At 39.8% G+C, this 22,497-nt stretch overlaps 1 protein-coding gene across 5 annotated transcripts in view; it reads right to left on the reverse strand.

The window, feature by feature from the left end:
• ARL15 (ARF like GTPase 15) overlaps positions 1-22,497 on the reverse strand; it is a 489,350-nt gene that overhangs the window by 271,160 nt on the left and 195,693 nt on the right. For 4 of the 5 annotated variants that reach the window (XM_008262202.4, XM_051853775.2, XM_051853778.2 and 1 more), the window contains one exon: positions 19,213-19,272. The exons of the other annotated variant lie outside the window; for it this stretch is intronic. In XM_008262202.4, the coding sequence (XP_008260424.1) occupies positions 19,213-19,272 (60 nt within the window). The remainder of the gene's footprint in view (positions 1-19,212; positions 19,273-22,497) is intronic. 5 annotated transcript variants of the gene reach the window in all.

The raw sequence follows: 22,497 nt of genomic DNA on the forward strand, positions 1-22,497 counted from the left end.
GCACTGCAAGTGGTGGCTTAACTCGCTGTGCCACAGTGCCAGCCCCTTTATTAACTTTTCATAAGCACAAGGCCCATGCAAAATACGGGTGGTGAAGATACATGTTGGAGACAAAAATCACATTAAGTCCCAGTGCCATATTAGCAGAGAATTCTTTTTAACACTCCAAGTGTGCAAATAATCATACTGAAATAAACTATTTAGGTCCCTTAAATCGGGACAGAATGTCTACTTAAAACTTCACACAGAGGCAGTAAAAACAGGATTTCCAATTATCTACTAAGGGGCAAACCACAATATAACTTTATCTTCAAATGGTTTCTTTTACTAAGTTGTGTCTTAAAGTTTTGGTAGATATGCCCAAGTGCACTCCTCACTTCCTCATGCTACCTTTTAGATTCACATCAAGAACATCAGTTTAGAGAAGGGCAGAAATTACTGGAATGAAGAACATCAAAACAATTATATTATAGTCACTTCCATATTAGGAAGAAAGTCAAAGTACAATGACATCCGTAGTTTCTACTTCCTCCCCATTTTTTTCCCCACTAACCAGAAGAGACACAAAACTCAAAGGCCCAAAGAAAGAGAAAAGGCATGGGGTGAGATGGTTAATCCCAGAGAAAAGCTGGATGGTATTTTAGTTCCGGGAAGTAACAGGACAAAAGGATAGTTCCACTGCCTACGCCGGACTCTTATGAAGAGGATGATTAATGCCCATTATAAAAGGGTCTAACAGGGACAAGAAGCTGCAAGACTACACAGCATCAGTCTTCAGGGCAAGACTCAAAGTTGGCACTGAACTCCAAAAAGAGAAGGGCGAGAAAATGGATTTGTTTCGTTTTGATTTTTAAACATGAGCCATGGCAAAAGCTGGTAATGGTTAAATATTTAGAAAACAGATTTTTTCAAAGTAGGTCTTTAGCTGTCTATCTGAGATACTAGTTGTTCAACGATTCACCTGATAAAAAGCTTCCCACGTTTAGTGCTGTCCTCTCCGTTCTCACAATATTATTATTCCTGCTAAACCTGTATCAAACCTCTCTTGGGGTAACATCTCTTTTTTAAATGTCTTAAAAATCTGCAGTAAGAGTTAAAAAAAAAAAAAAAAACCCAACTTCATGATCCTAACACACAAACTCAGAAAAGGAAAACAAGTCTTTCTGAACTGTCAAAAAGATCTGTATTTACCAATTTAGGGGAGGGGAAGTGAGCTATGCCTCGAATCCGAATTTTCAGGTGCTGCTGCTGGTCACGATTCTCACTCAGGCACAGAGTCAAGTGGTTTCAGGATTTCACGGCCTGAGCACCCGATCAGTCTCTATGTAGACACACATGCAGTAAAAATGACTAGGAAATCTTATTTCTGTTTAGAAATATGCATAAGGACTTTAGGTATCTTTTCTATTTCTATATTTCTGAATTTAAGGTATAACCATTTGGAATCTTTCATTTTTTTCTTTTACATTTATTTGAAAGGCAGAATTGGGGTGGGGGGTGCTGATTCACTCCCCAGATGGCCGCAACAGCCAGAGCTGGGTCGATCTGAGTTTCTTCTGGCTCTCGCACACAGGTGCAGGAGCCCAAGCACTTGGGCCATCCTCTGCTGCTTTCCCAGACCATTAGCAGGGAGCTGGACTGGAAGTAGAACAGCTGGGGCTCAAAACAGCACCCATTTGGGATGCCAGTGCCACAGGTGGTAGTTAACCAGCTACGTCTCAATGCTGGCCCCACCATTTGGGATCTTAACGCATCACTATTCAGATTTTCATTTACTCAAGTAGAGATAACTTGGTGTTACAATATGACAAATGTATGTAGGATAGGCCCACATTTTTAAAACCTAGGGCAGATGTCTCACATAGCAGTTAAGACATCTGCTATGATATCAGATTCCAGCTTCCTGCTAATGAGTGCCCTGGGAGGCAGTAGGTGATGGCGTAAGTAGTTGGGCCCCTGCCACCCACGGGGGAGACTGGAGTTTCTGGCTCCTGGCTCTGAACTGGCAAAGTGCTGGATATTGTTGACATTTGGGGAGTAAACCAGCAAATGGATGCTCTCTCTCTTTGCCTTTCAAATAAAATAAATGCAAAAATTATTCATGTCTAATTACTATTTATCTTAAAGTCCCATGATAGTCTGGCAATTAGCTCCCAGGATGCTCACCTCAGCATCAAAAAAAAAAGTTTACCATTTTTATCTACTTCAAAAAGAGAGAGAGAAAAGGAGAGATTGTCTACCTGCTGGTTTGCTCCCCAAATGTCCACAATAACCAGAGCTGGACCAGGCACAAACTAGGAACCAGGCACTCCATTGGGGTGTGCAATGTGGGTGACCAGGGGGCCCAAGCACTTGGGATGTCATCTGCCGTCTCACAGGACTGCAGGATGCATCAGCAGGAAGCTGCATCAGAAGCAGAGAAGTTGCAACTCAAAAAGACACTTTGATACAGGATGTGGGTGTGTCAAGAGGTGGCTTAACCCACTGTGCCACAAAACACACCCCCACTACCTAGGTCCTGGTATAATTTAATGAAATTCAGTGTAATAAGTAGGAACGAAATAACTGATCTATGAATCTATTTAGAAAACTTTTAAAATGATTTATTTATTTGAATGAGAGAGAGAGAGAGAGAGAGATTGATTCAGTTTCCTTCTGCTGGTTCACACACATCCCCAATCCTCATTCCCACAACAGATGGACACAGGGGCCAGCGCTGAGCCAGGCAGAAGTCAGGAGTCATAAACTTCCGTCCAGTCTCCTACATGGGTACAGGGGCCCAAACACTTGGGCCATTTTCCACTGCTTTTCGAGGCCATTAGCAGAGAGCTAGAATGGAAGTGAAGCAGCCGGGATACAAACTGGCACCCATATGGGATGTGGGAGTCGCTAGTGGCAACTTCACCTGCTGTGCCACAGAAGAAAACTTTTGAAGAAAAATAAAAATTGGAAATAAGACAAAGTTGGCACTGTACCCCTAGCCTCTCAAATATGAACTGTTATAATGTGCTAATCCCATTCCAAGTTCTGGATAGGTTGGCAATTATGATATTGAGATGAAACTGGGTTTTTGTTTTTTTATATCTTTTACACAACCCAAATTTGAAATCTATCACCACCCTCAAGAAAAAGAACATGGTAACTGGTTCCCACTCCATGGAGATCACTTGTGGCAAACTACAAAGAAAGAAAACATGTTTGTGTTCTACCTTGCTGGCATATTGTGGAAACAACACTCTTACAGATGAACGTTCCCCCTAACAATCTCCATCAGGCATTTTGCTGAGCCTTGGAAAATGCAAATGAAAAATACCTTACTTTTTGTGCCTAAATAAGGTTTGGTTGGAAAACCAACCAGAGTTGCAATCTGCACATCCTTGCTCTTACAGATCAGCCCAAGGCGGCAGTTTGAAGCTGCAAAGACAACTGAACAACAAAGGTATTTCAAACACAGAAAATGGAGCTTTATACTAATTATTATTCTAATGTGCTTTGGAAGCAGATGCTTTCTGACATCTTTCATCACCTTGATGTCAACATTGTCTCCCCTCCCCCTCTCCATCTCTCTCTTTTTTTTTTTTTATTTTCTTTATTTATTTGAAAGGGAGAGTTACAGAGAGGCTGAAGCAGAAAGAGAGAGAGAAGTCTTCCATGCACTGGTTCACTCCCCAAATGCCAACAACAGCCAGAAATGGACTGATCCAAAGTCAGGAGCCAGGAGCTTCCTCTGGGTCTCTCATGTGTGTGCAGAGGCCCAAGGACTTGGGCCATCTTGCACTGCCTTCCCAGGCCATAGCAGAGAGCTGGATTGGAAGAGGAGCAGCTGGGACTCGAACTGGAGCCCATGTGGGATGCCGGTACTGTCGGGAGGGACTTCACCTGCTGGGCCACAAGGCCAGCCCCACAGTAATTTTCATGAGTATAACCACTGATGTTAGGAAGAGAACACCGGATGGTTAGAGTTTTGAGGATCCCCGTGGACTGAACCACAATCTGCTTATTCTGAGAAATCTCTCACTCATTGTGTAATGAATCTGTCATGTGTATTTCATTGATTAAGTGAGCACTGCTGTATATGGACAGATCAATCTGTCTTTTTTTATTAGCACTGAGATTTTAAAAATCTGCATATTTAACTGATGGATTTGATAAAAATCTCCATCTTATAGTTTAAGTGCTCACATATTTAATGTTTACAATGCAGCAATATTGCATTATCCAGAAATTGGTATTTTTCTTTCAGAGTCTTTTCCCATTCATGTTCAACTTTTTTTAGGTTATAGATTTTATCCTGGCCTATCTAAAGTAACTTTTCACTGTAAAGCAAGCCAGGAAAGGGGCCAAATGTTTCCTGCACAACATAATCCCCACAATTTTGAACCTGAGATGATTATAAAACTATCTCTTATTTATTTACAATATCATTAATAGCTATTATATGTACTGCATATAATGTGCAAAATGGCATAAGTGACATACAATAACTGCACATATTTAGTGTGTAGTCTCCTAAGTTTTGACATCATCATGCCTTGTGACGCCATCACTACAATCAAGATGATAAGCATGTCCATCACTTCAAAAGCTTTCTTCTGCCTCTGCATCTTCCTCTTTCAAATCGACCACTGTGTCTGTTTTCCCATCATCAGGCAACCACTGGCCTTTCTACCATGAAATACTAGTTTGCATTTTCTAAAATTTTATATAAACAGAACATAAATGTATTCCAGTATGAGGACACGGTTTTGTCTGCCTTCTTTGACTCAGCATAATTTTGTTTTTAATTTTTGAAGATGTTTTTGAGGGGCCAGCATTGTGGTATAGTGGGTTAAGGCAGCATATGGGCATCGATTCGAGTCCTGATTGCTCCACTTCTGATCCAGCTCCCTGCTAATGAGCCTGGGAAAGCAGTGGAAAATGGCCTGAGTGTTTGGCCTGCACCCAACTGGGAGACCCTCAGGAAGCTCCTGGTTTCTGGCTTCAGCCTGAACCATTGCAGCCATTTAGGGAGTGAACCAGTGGATGGAAGAGTGGTCTCTCTCTTGTTCTGCCTTTTAAATAATTTGAAGTAAATCTTAAAAAAGTTTTTGAGAGGCAGAGAAACAAGAATATGGGTAGGAAGAGAGAGCTCCCATCCACGGGGGTCCCTCCTAAATCATTTCAGAATGGGTGGGGCTGAACAGAAACCAAAGCCAGGAGCTTAGAACTCAATTCGGGTCTCCACATTGGTGGTAGTAACCCAATTACTTTGAGCCATCACTGCTGCCTCCCAGGGTCCACATGACCAGGCAGTTGGAGGTAGAGCTGAGAATGAATGGAGTACTCTGGTGTGGGACATGGGCATCTTAATCTGCATGTTTAACCAACAGGCTGACCACTCAGCCCAGCATAATTTTTAGAGATTGTCCCATGTCATTGCAAATATCAATAGTGAATTCATTTTTGTATGCTAAATAGTATTCCACCATATGGATGTACCACAATTTGTTTCTCCATTCACCAACTGATAAAATTTGGGTTGTTTCTAGTTTTACAGTGTTACAAATGTTACAAACATTTGTGTTTTTTTTTTTAAAATTTTATTACACAGAACAGATTTCATGTATTTCATAGATACAGTTCTAAGAAGATAACCATACTTCCCTTTCTCCTAGATCCCTGAATTCCCCTCCTAAGAGAAGAACATCTTGCTTGGAAAAATGATATGGATTTACATCATTAGAGACAGCCAATCTGTTTTCCAAAGTATTTGTATCATTTATACTTCTATTGATGATATAAGAGACTTACAGTTTGACATCCTTGCCAAGAATTGACATTATCAGGCTCTTTAAAAATAGCATTCAGAAAGGGGTGCTATGGTTTAACTGTGTTTACCTAAACACTAGTGATGCTGAGCAACTCCATGTGTGCTTATTTACCACCTCTATATCTTCTTTGACAAAGTATATCTTCAACTCTTTTGTCCATTTAAAAACTGTTATTTTCTTTCTTATTGAATTCTGAGTCCTGTTTATATATTCTAGATACAAGACCTTTATCATGATTTGTAACCATTTTTTTTCTGAGTTAATGACTTTTTATTCTCCTAACAGTAAATTTCAAAGAACAGTATTAGGAAATCCAATTTATCAATTTTCCTTTCATCGATCATGCTTTGGTATCTATCCAAGAAATCTCTGCCTAGTCAATTTCAAAAATATTTTCTCATTTATTTCCTGCTAGGAGTTCTAAAGCTTTAGGTTTTAAATTTACATCTAATATCCATTTTGATTTAATTTTTATGTAGGGTTCAAAGATAAAGTACCTTGAAATCTTGTTTGATACATCAGTTTTGTCTATTTGCTATTAATTCTAACTTTACTGGTATTTAACCAGAAAACACAGTCATGCATGTAAAATTTTACATAATTTTAAGAGAACATACATCTTTTATTTAAGTATAAAAATACTTAATTATCAATTAGATTAAGCATGTTAACTGGATATTTAAATCCCTCAAATGTATTTTACCTGCTCTATTTCTCTTGATGGAAGGGAGGGGAGGGGAAGGGCAAGGAGAGAGGGGGAGGGAGAATTATCTTCTATCTGCTACTTTTCTATCCAAATGCTTAAAATGGCCAGGGCCCAATTATTTGGGCAATCTCCTGGTGCCTCCCAGGATGGGTTAGTAGGAAGCTGGATTGGAAGCAGAGAATCTTTTTTGTTGGTTATTATATTTCTTTCTTGAAGTTTGCTGAAGTTTTCGAATACCCTTTGCTTTCTCTTCTTAAAAAATATTTCCTTTTTTTTTTTTTTAAAGAATGTGATCTATTTTAGATTTTTTTTTTATTTGAAAGGCAGATTTATAGAGAGGCAGAGAGAGTTAGAGAGGGAGAGAAAGAGAGTCTTCCATCTGCTGGTTCATTCCCCAGATGGCCACCACACCTGGAGCTGGGCCGATCCAAAGTGAAGAGCCAGGAGCTTCTTCCAAGATTCCCACACAGGCACAGGGGCCCAAGGACTTGGGCCATCTTCCACTGCTTTCTCAGGCCATAGCAGAGAGCTAGATTGGAAGAGGAGCAGCCAGGATCCAAACCTGTGCCCATATGGGATGCTGGCACTGCAGGCAGTGGCTTTACCTGCTATGCCACACCACTGGCCCCATATTTCCTTTCTTAAGAAATTTCATGGAGTTGGCATTGCAGTACAGCAAGTTAAGTCACTACCAGCATCCCATATTAGCATTGGTTCCAGTCCTGGCTGCTCTACTTCCAATCCAGCTCCCTGCCGATGAATGGGGAAAGGCAACGGAGGATGACCCAAGTGCCTGGGCCTCTACCACCCATGTGGGAGTCCTAAATGAAGTTCCAGGTTCCTGGTTTTGGCCTGGCCCAGCCCTGGGTGTTGGTGGCCATTTAAGGAATGAACCAAGGATGGAAGATTAATCTCCTTTCTATCTCACTTTCTAATTCTGCCTTTCAAATAAATCTTTTTTTAAAAAAGAAATTTCAATATTTTAAAAAATTCCCAGAGGAAAATGAACACAGATAAAGCAAAAATTGTTTTTGATCCCAGTGAACTCCCACTCTATCTCCTTAAACAGTTTACCACATAAGCTGGTACCCTCAGAACTTTCTCAAAAATGCAACTATGAATATATCATTCTATCTTTATTGTTGTCGTGTGTATCTTTAAGATATGAACTTCAAATTTTTTGTTAATTAAGATCTTTAGGTTAAGAAAAGAACAAAATATCCTTTTACAATTCTTTCTTCTTATTTGACCCTGCAATTTCCCAAGTTGAAATCAGAAATAATGCCTCTGTGTAAGTGTGTGTGTATGTGTGTGTAAGAGAGAGAAAGAGACTGAGATTTTAAAATTAATGTTTTTTTTTTCTTCACAATATGTCTAGGTATGGATCTTTTCTCATTAATTATACATGGCATTCAGAAGCCTCATTAAATCTGAACACTTCTTTTTTTTCATAGGAGGCTCTTTCATTATTACTTCTTTGATAATTGTCTCCTCTCCAGTTTCCTCTTTGTCTGCTTGTAGAGCCTGGAAACTGGAACTTCTGACACAATTCCCTGTGTCTCTTGAATTTTCTCTCACATTTCCCAAGTATTCCTTGCGTGTGGCATTCTGGGGAAATTCCCTAACTCCGTCTTTGGCTTCACTGGTTGCAATGTGAGTTGTGTCGACAGATATTTTTATTTAGAATTTTAAAAATTTCAAAGTTCCTTTCTCCAGCTCTCTGAGTGTCGTCTTCCGATGACTCTACTACCTCCAGGCCCTTGACTACTTCTCCCGTGGGTTAGGGATTGTGCGCACTGTGGTGTGTCAGAACCACAGGCTCACCTTTTGTTTGAGACTCTTTGTTCGCCAGCTCTTTTGTTTACCACCGCCTGTTTCCAGTGATTAATGGGGACAGACAAGTGGCTCGTCTCCTGTGTGTGTGGGCTTCCTAACCCACCTGGCAGTCAGCACATTATTGAGGCACTGCCCTACCTCTCCGGGTCTAGCACCCACACTCAAGGATTTAGTTTGTGGGTAAACACAGCTGCTATCCACTACTTAACACAAGGAGAAAAGAAAAATAAAGGCAGAGTTCCAAATGTGGAGCTCCAATTAATAACTCTGATGAGCTCTTTGATTAATAATCCTGGTGAATTCTCTTTCTACTTCATACTTCCCTTGTCTGTATCTCCAGTTTTGTCTTGCTTTCTTTTCTTTGTTATAGATTTAAATCTATTTTTGTGATAATTTAACTTGTTATTATTTGTTAGCTTGTTTTCTGATAATTTTTTGTCAGCCCCTGGGATTCTGGCCAGGGAAGAAAAGACATAATTAAAAAAAATCAATTTCCAATTTTCAATCACGTAAGTTGTTTAAATCTAAGTGTTCACATATTAGCAAAAATGCTAATAAACTTTACATAATAAATTCTTCACATTATTACCTCTCACAATGATGTAAGAAGTATCAGTGAATTTCAAAGATAAAATGATAAAGCATCTTCAGTAGTCTTTCCACAATCCGTTAGGGGTCAAGAAATTGAAAGCAACATATTTGTGATGTCTGGAATCAAGTCTAATACAGTACTATTGTATTCAGCTTTGGAGCTGTCAGAGAACCAACCCAGGCTGTTTAGCGAGGAACAGTGACAAATACTTCTTCAATAGTTGTCAAGTTCCATCCCAATTACAGGAGTCTCTTAATGTTTAACTGTTTCTCAGATCGTTCATCATCATCATGGTCTACATCACTCTCCCATGAAAATATTCAAAGAAGAGGGCTCAGAGGTGTGTTAGCGCTTCTGTGTGTGCCCACACAAGCACACCCATGTGTGACAGGGAGGGACCGTGTCCTCGGGGCCTGGAATGTAGCTGGCATTCATGAAGTATTCACCGAAATGAATTAAAGAACAATAAAATAATGTTGTGCTTCTTAAGGGTCTGGCATTACTCTAACATTTTGGGGCACAATTTGACAAACTTCCCTCCAGGCTGAAACTGTTAATATATTTTATAATAGAGTGAACCCTTAAGATTATGGTATGCTTTACAATGATTCATAATTCTCCCGTCTTATCCCATCTGTGAACCAAACCCACGGCCACCTATGTGAATTTTGTCCCACCTTTCTTTTTTCCCAGATCTCCCTTTTCTCTGTAGTTCCCTCTGTTCTCTCTATACGATCCTAATTGCAACCAGTAATCAATCCTGTGACAGTACGCACCACAGCAGGTTATAACGCTTCTCAAAGTAAACAACACCATGATAGGGACTTGTTTAGTTATTCTTGGTTACTTGTGATTCTATGTATGTACACTGAGCCTCACAAGACACACAAAAAAATTGCTTTGAGAGTTACTGAAATGTCTACTGCACAGTAAGTAAGTAAATACATGAACAATTGAGGAACTCGGGAAGAAATCAAAATAGAGCGAGTAAGACTCTTACAGTCCTCCGCAGTGACTGGACACAGGCTGCATGATTTGTAGGGGTGAAAGTGAAGTAAATCCTATGAATTTTAAGATTAAAAAAAAAAAAGTTGTGCTACACACCAACAGGGGAACAGTTAGCAGCAGCAGCAGCTGCTATAAAAGAAAGCAACCTTGGAAAAAGTTAAGCGCCTTGCCCGATGTCCCATGGCTTATTTTGTTAAAGGAAAATACGGTTCTCTCAACTTCCAGAGCTGTTGCTGCAATATCACACTGAAACCAAATTTATAATGAAAATTAGCTGTTATTATGGTAACCCCTGGGAGAAACAGAAATACTATTCCCTTGTGAGGGATAGAAAGTGAAGCGAAGAACCCAACACACATACTCTACAAGGATGTTTGGTAAAGTTGGAAGATAGGAGACGGCCTGGTTGCCCTTAAAGAGGAAACAGTGACACAGTAGCAGCCTGCAGGGGCACATGAGATCCCTATTTTCAAGGGGATCAAAGGGCCAAAAACCAGTTTCCAGAACATTCTATGTCTATGGTACACTCAGTCTAAGAATAAGTGAACTCCTCAGTGCTATATGAGATGATAACTGGGAAGATAAAATTTTGTAAATTTCCTAGGGCACTCATCCAGAAGGTCAGGTCTACATCAGCCAGTAACAGACTTCTGGGCCCCTAGATTCATGTATTTGGCTCTGCTGCCTGTTTGGCTCAGTTTTCCCTTAGCAAGTGTAAAAAACGCTTGAACACCACCAGCCTGGGATCCAGTTCAACCAATTCAGATAGCTGTGGCCTTTTAACTCATATCCAAGTGACTTGGCTTTATACCAATATCATTTCCCCTAGTAGAGCCTCGGCCTAAGTGAGAGCAAACACAGCTGAGGGAGCCAGGAGTTAACTGGTGTTCCCATTCCCCAAAGGCCTGGTTCTCTTCCTAGATAAGGAAACAATACTATATCAAGAAGTTTCCATCATTCGCTATTACATCCCACACTAGATCCACGACTATAAAAAGAGCATTAGTGGAAATACCACCAACTATTCTTAAAGCAGCTCTCTGGAGGAGCGTTGGGCAATTTAACTTTGCTCCTCCAGCCCAATCCCTTGGGAAATAAATTGAGGTGATTTATGAAAACTTACATTTTGCAGATAAGAAAACAACAAGAAGTTTGAAGGCAGAGAATGGCAGAGTGTCTTGAGGTAATACTTCACTAGCTGAACTGTATTTCTTCTTTATAATTGTGTAATAGATAAAGAATACACATGTCTACGCGTGTGTGGCTGCCCTGGTACTCATTTGTGGACTGGGCACAAGGAACTCCATGTGGACTGGGTCTTACTTGAGCCTTCCTTTTGCACTATTATGTTCCTCTGTGTGACATCATTTGCAGCCACCCATCCCACAGTCACCTGTGGAAATATCAAAAGGAGTTTTCCAATGGCAGGTTACAAGCAGCCTGTATCAGAAACACCTGTACCTCCACCTGTCCGTCCAAGAAACAGGACAGTAATAACCTCTGCAGGTCTGCTGCCTGTGCTGTTTCTTTTCTGTTATATGGTCTCTACTCCTTCTGTCTTTACAGTGTAGCATGACTATCAGAAAAAGGGATTACATTAAAACCAGAAGCATTTAGCTGGATTTTATTTAAAATGAGAGGTGGCAGTGGGGTTATGGAAGGGATAAGGCTTGTATATATATATACACACACGTGTATATTTAAATGACTGAGAGATCTCACTGATAAAAATTAAACTTCCCTCCAAAGTAGGCTTGTATTAAAGGAGACTGAAGCAAGAAATCTTCATTTTGGTGAGACATGAAATGGAATGGGTACAAAAGGTAGAAATTACAAGAGGCAGCAGTGCCCCCTGGAACATTTGGGAAGAGTTCCTGAAGAAATAAGGAAATGCAAATAACCTGAACACCCGAAGATAACTAGCAGGATATACACGGCCAGCACCTTTCACGATGAAGAGGCGGATTCCTCCAGGCAAACAAAGGGACACGGCAGAGTTCGACATCTGTTTCATATAACAGCTTGGCTGCTGAAGGAAGCAACCTTTTAAAAAAAATGACTTAGCTGACAATCCTCAAAAATCATTCACTCACTATTGCCTGGGCTGAGGCACATGGACACATTTTGCACTTTTCACACTGCCCTTACTGCTTTCTAAAAAAGAATGGATGTGGCTAGTGTTCGCCCAGAGTTGAAGATGCCCACGTACCACATCAGAGTGCTTGGTTTGAATGCCCAACTCTGGCTCCTGACTCCAGCTTCCTATTAATTGGACTGTGGAAAGTAGCAGTGATGGCTCAAATAATTAAGTTTCTGCTACCCACATTGGAGACCTGGATTGTGTTGCCTGTTCGTGGCTTCAGCCACAGCCCCAGTTCAACTCTGGTATTGCAGGCATTTCAGGGGTAAACCAGTAGATGGGAGCTTTCTCTATTTTGCCTATCTGTCTCCAAACAAACAAACAAACAAAAAACCCCACCAAAAACAAGTCTTTTCATTATGCATTATGGGTAAAAAATAAAAGTAAAATGCAAACAACAAAAATCTTCATGAACTTTTCAGTTTTTCTTTGCTTTTCCCAATAACAGCTGGGAAGACAAGAATGCCGAAGAGTATTTTGGGTGTGGATGGTAGCCCATGTCGGGGCTGGAGGACAATTCATACAAGTCATTAGAAAATCAGAGGAAGAAAACAAATCATTTGACAAAACCTATTATGGTTCCAGAATTTAGTTAGGGAGTATCACAATGTCTCGATCCTTATCAATAAATGTTAAGAAATGAAATTGCCATCTCTGGATTCTATCAATTCACATATTAAATTTCAAAATCAAGAGAAAAACATCCACAAAGGCATAAAAGTCTGTGTGTAGATTTAAGAAAGGGAAATTTCTAAAATACAAAATTACCTAAGCTTTGATGTCCCTGCGTGATGACTGCTTTCAACTCACCCAAATGCCAGATGCTTCCCTTACCTTAGTGATGTGGTTAAAGCACACAAGCCAAATAGAGAAGAAAGCAATTAAGAGGAAATTAAAAAGAGGTTTTTCAGGTGAAATCTGAAAAATAGACAGTAGAGATAAGGTAGAGAGAGACAAAAACACTTCAGATTAATTCCTGTGGAGTGCCAAAACCAGGCTAGATGCTGATGAGGTTCTTTCCAGTTTAAACAGGTAGAACACGTGGGTGGAAAAGGTCACCTCACCTAAAAGGGAGACCGGCATGACCACAAAAGCCAAAGCAAGCAATATGGTATCTGTGTGACTGTGAGAAACTTTGGGAAAAAGACTTCATTGAAAGGTGTCTTCTGGAGGACAGCAGGTGGGAGTGGAGAGTGAGAATACAATTACAGTAAAAGTAAATCTTCAATGATGTTAGCTACAGGCCAGGCAGATTCTAAATACTTGGCCTGCATTAACTAATTTGGCCCAGGATTATAGGAGGTGAGGACCATTATCATTACATTCTACAATGGGCCCAGAGTAGGATGAATTTGCCTACAATCACCCACAGGATGACTGGACTTTGACACAAGTCATTCCCAAGAAGGAAAAGTCTTTGAAAGATTAATCTATCTATCTATCCAGGACCCTGCTAGTTTCCTGAAAAACATACAGAAAAATAAAACTAATCAAGAGCAGCCCAAGCTGATAATTAAAACAAAAAGAGAAGGGATTTATAGTAGCTTCAACAAAAACCTCCTGAATAAAAGAACACATAGAAAAACAAAAGTTCATTGAGTAATATCATGGTATATTTTTCACAGGGATCAGGACAAACATCCAACCTTTGCTGGATGGTATTAGAATGCCCCTTCAGGTACAGAAAAAATTGACCTAGAAACCTATGCTAGGCCTCTTACAGGATTAATATTTGGCTTTAATGAAGACAGAGAAGTTAGGACACTTGGGCTCCCTAATGACCGTTACTGTGTGGATGCAGAGTCAGGGCTTGTGTGACACTACCTGGCACCTAATGTATAGAAGCAGAGTATCCCTTAACCAAAATGTTTGGGACCAGAAGTATTTCAGATTCTGATTTTTTTGCTTGTTTGTTTCTGATTTTGGAATATTTTCATAGATTTTGCCAGTTAAGCATCACTCATCTCAAAATCCAAAATATGAAACTCTTTGAGCTTTATGTGAGAACTCAAAAAGCTTCAGACTCTGGGAGGATTTCAGATTAGGGATGCTCAACTAGTATTCAGTAATAGTAGCTGAATGAATAGATTAGAAACAAAACAGGAAACAGAAATGTTTGTGGAAGGTTCTAGATCCTGGGAATGTAGATTCAGAAAGCTGTCTTGTGGAAATAAGAGGAAAGACCAGCTACAATACTAGGAGTTAAACCATAATGGAGGGCCAGCGCTGTGGTGTAGCGGGTAAAGCCACCGCCTGCAGTGCCAGAATCCCATATGGGCCTGGTTTGAGACCCAGCTGCCCCACTTCTGACCCAGCTCTCTGCTATGGCCTGGGAAAGTAGTAGAAAATGACCCAAGTCCTTGGGCCCCTGCACCCATGTGGGAAGACCCAGAAGAAGTACCTGGCTCCTGGCTTTGGATCCACGCAGCTCCTGCCTGGGTCCTGGCTTTGGATCCACGCAGCTCCAGCCATTGCGGCCAATTGGGGAGTGAACCAGAAGATGGAAGACCTCTCTCCCTCCCTCTCTGCCTCTCCTTGTCTCTCTGTGTAACTCTTTCAAATAAATAAATAAATCTTTTTAAAAAAAAATAATGGAACCAGTTTGACCTGAGAGATGTCTAAGTAAGACAGAAAATGGATGATAACAGCAGCTTCAATAATTAGAGATTACGTCCTACTAAGTTTTGAGTAGAACACGGTGTTCACATTTTGTCAATACAAGGTTAGTGAAACATTACCAACACATGAAGACTTCACACTGTGGAAAGAGTAATAAAAACAGCATTAGGTAACATGTGGAAGGATTTCTCCTGTGCTAGGCAATGAGTGGACAAAATACTTCCCATAGTGTGGACATTGATGAAGGGCAATGTGTACACTGGTTCCCACCTCTCTGCCAAATAACCCTGGTCAGGTCACTTAACCTGTGTTTTACTGTCTAACATTGTATTATCTGTCAGATAATAATAACATCCACTCTCTAGGAATGAAGTTGTAAAGATTAAGTGAGAACATATAGGGACGTAGGAAAGGGAATAAGTGAAAAATAGGAGAAGAAACTTTGGAGTTTTGATTTCACAGAGATGGGCTGAAGTATGGCAGATAAACCAAGGAGAGCAAGCCAGCCTTAGCACAATGGAAACAGCCTTGGACATCATATCGCCAAGCCTGACTATCTTTGTGTCAGTGTTTACCTTGTATTTAGGCACATGCATTTTCCCTCTTAACTTCACTATTTTCAAAAATTTTATTAATTTATTATATTGGTGTTCATAAACATCTCCATTCTCGCATCACGTGCTTCTTGAAGACAGCAGCTGTGTCTTCTATCCTATATTCTTAGCTTCTAGGGTCATGCGAGACACACAGTTAAATATGGCAGCATGTCCAGGAAAACACCACATGAAAAGAAAGTGATGCGAATGAGAATTTTAAGAAATTTAAGGTAAGAGATGGGGAAGCACCTTCATAAAACAGGAAACTGAAGAAGACAGAACTGCTTATCCATATCACATATTTAGCATGTATTTTATTTTACATATACCAAAAAAACCTATGTACAAACATCTATCAGTTGTATGCAAAATATGATCGATCAAGATGACACCCAAAGTGACTTTCATTACATTTATCTCCTTTACTCACTGTTATTTCATCCCCTATCATTTATTTATTTATTTTTTTTTTTTTGACAGGCAGAGTGGACAGTGAGAGAGAGAGACAGACAGAAAGGTCTTCCTTTTCCATTGGTTCACCCTCCAATGGCTGCCGCGCCACGCTGATCCGAAGCCAGGAGCCAGGTGCTTCTCCTGGTCTCCCATGTGGGTGCAGGGCCCAAGCACTTGGGCCATCCTCCACTGCACTCCCAGGCCACAGCAGAGAGCTGGCCTGGAAGAGGGGCAACCGGGACAGAATCCGGCGCCCCGACTGGGACTAGAACCCAGTGTGCCAGCACCGCAAGGGGGAGGATTAGCCTATTGAGCCGCGGGGCTGGCCCCTATCATTTATTCTTACTAGGTAAGGAGCACCAGCTCATGCCTTTTCCGACTGTGAAGAAGTGGGGAATTGAAGGCTAGAAAGGGGAGCAACGGTGAGCTTTGGAGCTCTCTGAAAGAGGCAGAGTCAGGATAGTAGTGGACAGGAACAGGGCCATGCTCCTCTCCTGAACTAGCCCCAGCATAGATAACCTGGGCATCTCCTCACTGGGACTTCAGCACTGTCTGCCTATCTTACCACCATCTTTAGAATTTTCCTGAGTTGAAATCTAATTGAACTCTGATTACCCTGTCTGCCCAGGAATCTTCCACCAGCAAATAAGTAAAGTATTTTCACTTGCTGGCCCTAAAACACTCAATTCTTTTCTATAAGTTCTTGCCCAAGCAACTTCTTTCATACAACTTGATCCTAATTCTCCCTAAATGCCACAAACTTTATATTGGGATGATCCCTTTGGTATGTAGAAACTGTATTTATGTATTTTAAAATTTATTTTATTTATTTCAAAGGCAGAGTTAGAGAGAGAGAGAATCTTCCATCCACTGGTCCATTACCCAGATGGCTGCAATGGCGGAGGTATGTGCTCATCGGAAGACAGGAGCTTCTTCCAGGTCTCCCATGTGGGTGCAGGGCCCCAAGCATTTGGGCCATCTAATGCTACTCTTCCAGGTGTATTAGCAGAGAGCGGGATCAGAAATGGAGCAGCCAAGAATAGAACTAATACCCATGAGATGCTGGTGCTGCCGGAAGCGGCTTTACCCACCACACCATAATGGCTTTAATTTATTTAGAGAGAGAGAGAATGAAAGAAGGAGTGCTCCCCTCCCACTAGTTCACTATAAATCCTTGCGAGAGCCAGGGCTGGACCAGGCCAACGCCAGGAGCTTAGTCTCGATCTCCCATATAGGTGGCAGGGACCCAGTTCCTTGAGCCATCACCACTGCCTCACAGGGAGCGCCTTGACAGGAAGCTGGAAACAGGCGTAGAGCTTGGATTCAAACCCAGGAGCTCTGATATTGGATGCAGATATCTGAACTGCTAGGCCAAATACCCACCCCTAGGATATATTTCAAATCCTAGGCAAACTATACAGTCTTTATATATATTATTCTACTTTTTCATGAGTTCTTGAGTGAGATATAACCTAATACCCAACCTCAGAAAATATCTGCATAAATTCATTAGTAAATAAACCAGCAAGTAATCAACTCCCTCTATTACTTGCTCCTAGACAAGCAACACAGGATACACAATGAAATTCTACTCAAAGTCATCTTTTCCTCCAGAAAGTCTCTCAACGGAAAAGAGTTATTTAAGTTGAGGGAGTAAAGGAATCTAAGCTCAGGCTAGAAATCCATTCTCCAAAACTAATGCATGCCCCCAACTCCGACATTACTAGTCTGAAGCCAGTATCTGTTCCAATGTACCTGTTCCAATCCTCGAGGCCCTGCACTTTACCTACATCTCTCAACCTTATCACAGAAGACATACTAACTAAAATATTACCAACAAACCCTATATTATCTTCTCTAATGTAGTTCCCATTTCAACAATGGTTTTTAAAGAAAATGAAACTTGCTTGGAAACACAGCTTTTCCTACCTTATCGCCCCCACTCTTCTAAACAGGGCTTTCACTGTACTCAGTTTCAGTGGCCCTTCAGTAACAGGGCCAAGGTTATAAGAAACTCCTTGAAGTGCTCACTTTCTCAACTGTCCCGGTACATTCACTCCTTCATCCAACTAAATATCAGACGTATTAAATATCTAATCAACAAATCAGTAATTTCTTACATCTGAAGGATATTAATAAATGTAATGTGCCTATCCTCATAATAAAACACTAAGTATCAATCATATTTAAAACTAATAGTATACTCAAAGCACACATTTTGATTTCTGTGGATTTGTTGAGTAGATCCTCTAACTTTAAAATATCCATAAACAATTGTATTGTCACTGAGAAGCAGAGTTCCCAGAAACCAAAGAGCAATATTAAAGTACTCAAACCTGACAGAACAGCCTTAAAATTTTTCCCAGAAAAATTATTGTTTTATAAGAATTTTCATGTTTCATGATTTTTTGGAGTCATAATAACAAAATCAAATGTCTTAAAGAAAAATCAGAGTTTGTGATTCAGGGTTGCTTTACACAGTAATGCTTTAAAATCAAAGGTAAAACAGATTGACAGAAGCTAACCTATCCTAGACATATGCTCTGAAAACAGACAATTGAAAAGGTCAACCAATATTTTATTAGATAAAAATAAGAGAGTACCCAACCCTATTAAAATGGCATGAAGTTGGTGTTTCCATTTCATCAAGCAAAAATAGGTCATAGTTAGATGGATTTTAGAGAAGAAGAAAGAAAACTGAAAACAATTCAGGGTAAGGTCAGTATCACAAATTAAAGAGATGGAAGAGAACTTTCTTCTAAGTCATTAAACTTATCGATATTATACCAAACCCCAGAGCACTTACCATTTTGCTGCGCCATTACAGAAATTAGTAGGTTCACTGAATTGACTGATTTCTTTGTTAACCTATTTACATGGGTTAAGACCCTGAATGACATAAAACACAACCAAAAGATGCCAGACAGAGAGTGGAATTGAAAGACTGAGTGATGTATGGTTTGTGGTACAGCCTATCCAATAAAAGTGCCTGACCAGCAAAGAACACATTGGCAAAGATTTACTATCAGGACAAATACATTCTAAAAAATGGAATACAATAAAACCTGCAGTATCCATACCAACTATTCTAAAACACAAGTCTTGGCTCTGCATAATCTTTCAATGATTATATTTAAAATTTTCTATGTTTCATTCAAGAATAAAAATTTTTAACAAGTAAAACCAACATGTAGAGTGTATGGATTGCCAAGAGTAGTGCAGCTCTGTGAGTCATATGAAAGAAAACAAAATTCTGTTTTTTGGAACTTTTCAACTTTTAAAACATCTATAAAGAAAAGGAAATCTTCTTAGGAAACATATGATGAAGATTAAAGGTAGAAATGAATTAGCTACTAGAATTATCATTGTGTTTGAATTACACATAACGCATAAACACCAAATTAGCAAGGCTAAGGCCAGAGAAAGTATTTAAAGTATTTTAAATGTTATACCTCCAAGTTCTTTTACATTCAAGATGGCATTCTGGAATGGCACTGCTTTTATGCTAAAACCTAAAATTAGACAAAAAAAAGGATTAGTGACTTGATTTTTAAGTTAAAATACTTAAGATGCTCAAATTCTTTATATGCAGCCAAAGATTTACTTTTCTTAGCTCACATTTATACCAGAAACACATAATTTCCAAAATAAACCAGTCACTCCGTATTATCTTCCTCATTTTTCAAAGCATAGATGGATACTATAACAAAATAGAAATTCTATCTCTTTTACTGGCTACTCCTCTTCCAGTCCAGCTCTCTGCTATGGCCTGAGAAAGCAGTAGAAGATGGCCCAAGTCCTTGGGCCCCTGCACCCACATGGGAGACCTAGATAAAGCTCAAGGTTCCTGGCTTTGGATCAGCTCAGCTCTGGCTTTTGCAGCCATTTGGAGAGTGAACCAGCAGATAGAAGACTTTTCTCTCTCATCCTCCCTCTCTCTGTAACTCTATCAGATAAATAAATAAAATCTTTAAAGAAGATATTGCCTTATTCTTTTATATGCAATATCACCAAGCAACTTATACCAACTGGAAGTATGGAGAAACCTCAAAAAAATTAAATCTTCAGAGACATTTGTTTCTAATTCCTAAAGTTAATGTCTTTAATTTTTTCTCACATAGAACTCATCAAGCCCACAGATTAAGACTTAACTTATAACCATCTTATAATAGAATTACATGGTATTTATGTTGAATTTTCTTTTAAGGGACACAGTTAATACACCATAAGTACATTTTCCTAAAAAATAAAAAACCACAATTATCCAGTCATGCACAATCACTTTATAATGCATGTAATGAAAGGTCTGTAATACAAAAGTATAGAATATAGTGTTCTATGATTAATGATACACTTAGGACTTCATTATTACCACTCAAGCAATTCAGTTGTAACACAGGTGAGCATGCAGATGGCTATACACATACACACATGTGCAAATATATGCAGTGACTGACTCTGAAAAGATCCACCAGAAACTAGAGATAGTAATGATGCTACAGAAACCCAAGGAACTGGAAGTCTGAAATAGGAGGGAAAATACAAATACTTTTCATGTGGGGCAAGTTATGATTGGTGCTCAGAAAGATGAAACGATATATAAAGTATGATGTGGATACCTAGTTGTGCTCTGCTTTACAAGTAAAGAAATCCACATGTGCCTTTCTAGTCCAGCCTATCTTTTGCACTTCTTTGCTGCATGCTATCCCAAGTATATGGCTTTGAATAATGTATACACCACCCTTCACCTAGGACAGTATTACATAACAGCTGAAGAACTTACTTTGGAGTCAGACAGAAGTAGGTTTGAATTCTAGCTCTCTCATCTGCAAGTTCTGTGACTGTGGGAAACCTATAAGCCTTGGGTTTCCCATCTGTAAAATGCAGACAAGAATGTCTACATCACAGGGCTATTATAAGGATGAGATAAGGTATGTATTATGTTTACCATAGTGCCTGGTACACAATGTGCATACAATATATGACTGCTGGCATTATGTTGCAATCGATGCTTGGATGCTGATAACTTAATCATCAGGTATATAATATGCTCTGCCTGCCTGAATAATGTTACAAACTTGTAAGACAGAAACTCTAGGTGTTCATGTCTTTACCTAAGTACTTAGTTGTAGATGTTAAAGTTACCACTCAGAATGAAAAGTACTTTTGTTGGAGGTGTTAGCCATTGAAATTTGCTGCAAAGAAAGCCAATGTTCATGGGGTTCTCTCAGAATCTTTCCAACCATACCCTTCCCGTGTGGGTTTAAGGCAGACTGACACAGTGAACACTGCATTATGGTTAATGGTGCAAGAAGTCACTGAATCTTAGTAACGTAGCAGGAGGAATGAAGAGGAAGTTCCAGGTAGCAGAAACACTGGCATGTACCTGGGCCTGCAAGAAAGCTTCTCCAGGTGTCTGGCCTCTGGGAGTTTAAGTCAAGTCACTGCCAATCACAATACTCCTGCCGGCACCAAAATTCCCCTACAGGAGACCTGGGTGCTTGAGTGTATCTACCAACTTCACATGGATGCTATATGGATTCAAAGATAGTGATTGTGAAATTCTGAATGAAAAGCCCTCTGCAAATGCTAAATGGTATGTTAGTGATTATAGTCCGGACAGCTCAGGTATGGCTTTTCAAGAAAGGACAGGCTTCCGCTTTGAAAAAAACAGAGCTACCTAGTACACCAGCATTGTTTAATCTGTTTTGATTCTTAAAAACTGACAATATGCAGGAACTTAAAGAGAGTAACATCCTTCCAGAAATTTCCATACCCATATGCAAAATTCAACTTTGAAATTTATTAATCCAACAGGCAGATTATATCACTGTTACTGTATTTAAGGTCTTGCAGTCTTCGCAATAAACTGAATAAAAAATTTTCTCAAACATTTGCCCTTAGCAAAGGAACCCAGCAATGTTATTTATAGGCATATAAACGTTTCTGCAGGATACTCATAAATGTTTTCTCCCCAAACAGAACACACGTGGCTAGATTTATACTGCAAAGGTATATACAGTCTTTGACATTACTGTCTGTATATTATTTCTACAGTATAGCTATAATAATTAATGTTCAGAGGATAGTCTCAATAGCCAACCCAGAATAAAAGGAAATGTACTGTTTATGAAATAGAAACAGTATTTTTCTATTTTAATCATTCTAAACTTTTTCAAGTATTAAACAGTCCTAAAAATTTAAAGCCACACTCTCAGTTCACCAGAAGGGCAACCAAGAAGGGTGCCTCTCAGACTATTTCATTCCTTAATGTTGGGCTGCAGGAGGTCAACCCGGGGTGAGGGCAGGAGAAGTTAACGTAACATTTAGTAGGGTTCAAAAGGCTCAATGATCAAAATAAAGGACTGTGTTGAAGAATAAAAGCCACCATATAGCCCGGGCAACATTTGGCTTCAAATTCTGATTTTACCACTTACCTGTTTGAACTAAGCAAGTAATGACAGTAATTTTTAAAGTCTGAGGAAACGTTAATTTAAAAGAAGCTTACTTGGGACAGACATTTGGTGTAGCACTAACGATGCCACTTGGGACACCTGCGTCCCTTACCAGAGTGCCTGGGTTTGAGTCTCACCTCTGATCCCATGTCTGACCCCTTCCTGATGCACACTCTGGGAGGTAACGGCGATGGTTCAAGTACTTAGATTCCTGTCACCCCAGTAGAAGACACAGATTAAGTTCTGGGCTTCTGGCTTCTGCCACAGTCAACCCTAGCCATT

The sequence above is a fragment of the Oryctolagus cuniculus genome, chromosome 14, assembly GCF_964237555.1.
Source record: "Oryctolagus cuniculus chromosome 14, mOryCun1.1, whole genome shotgun sequence".
Taxonomy (NCBI): Eukaryota; Metazoa; Chordata; class Mammalia; order Lagomorpha; family Leporidae; genus Oryctolagus; species Oryctolagus cuniculus.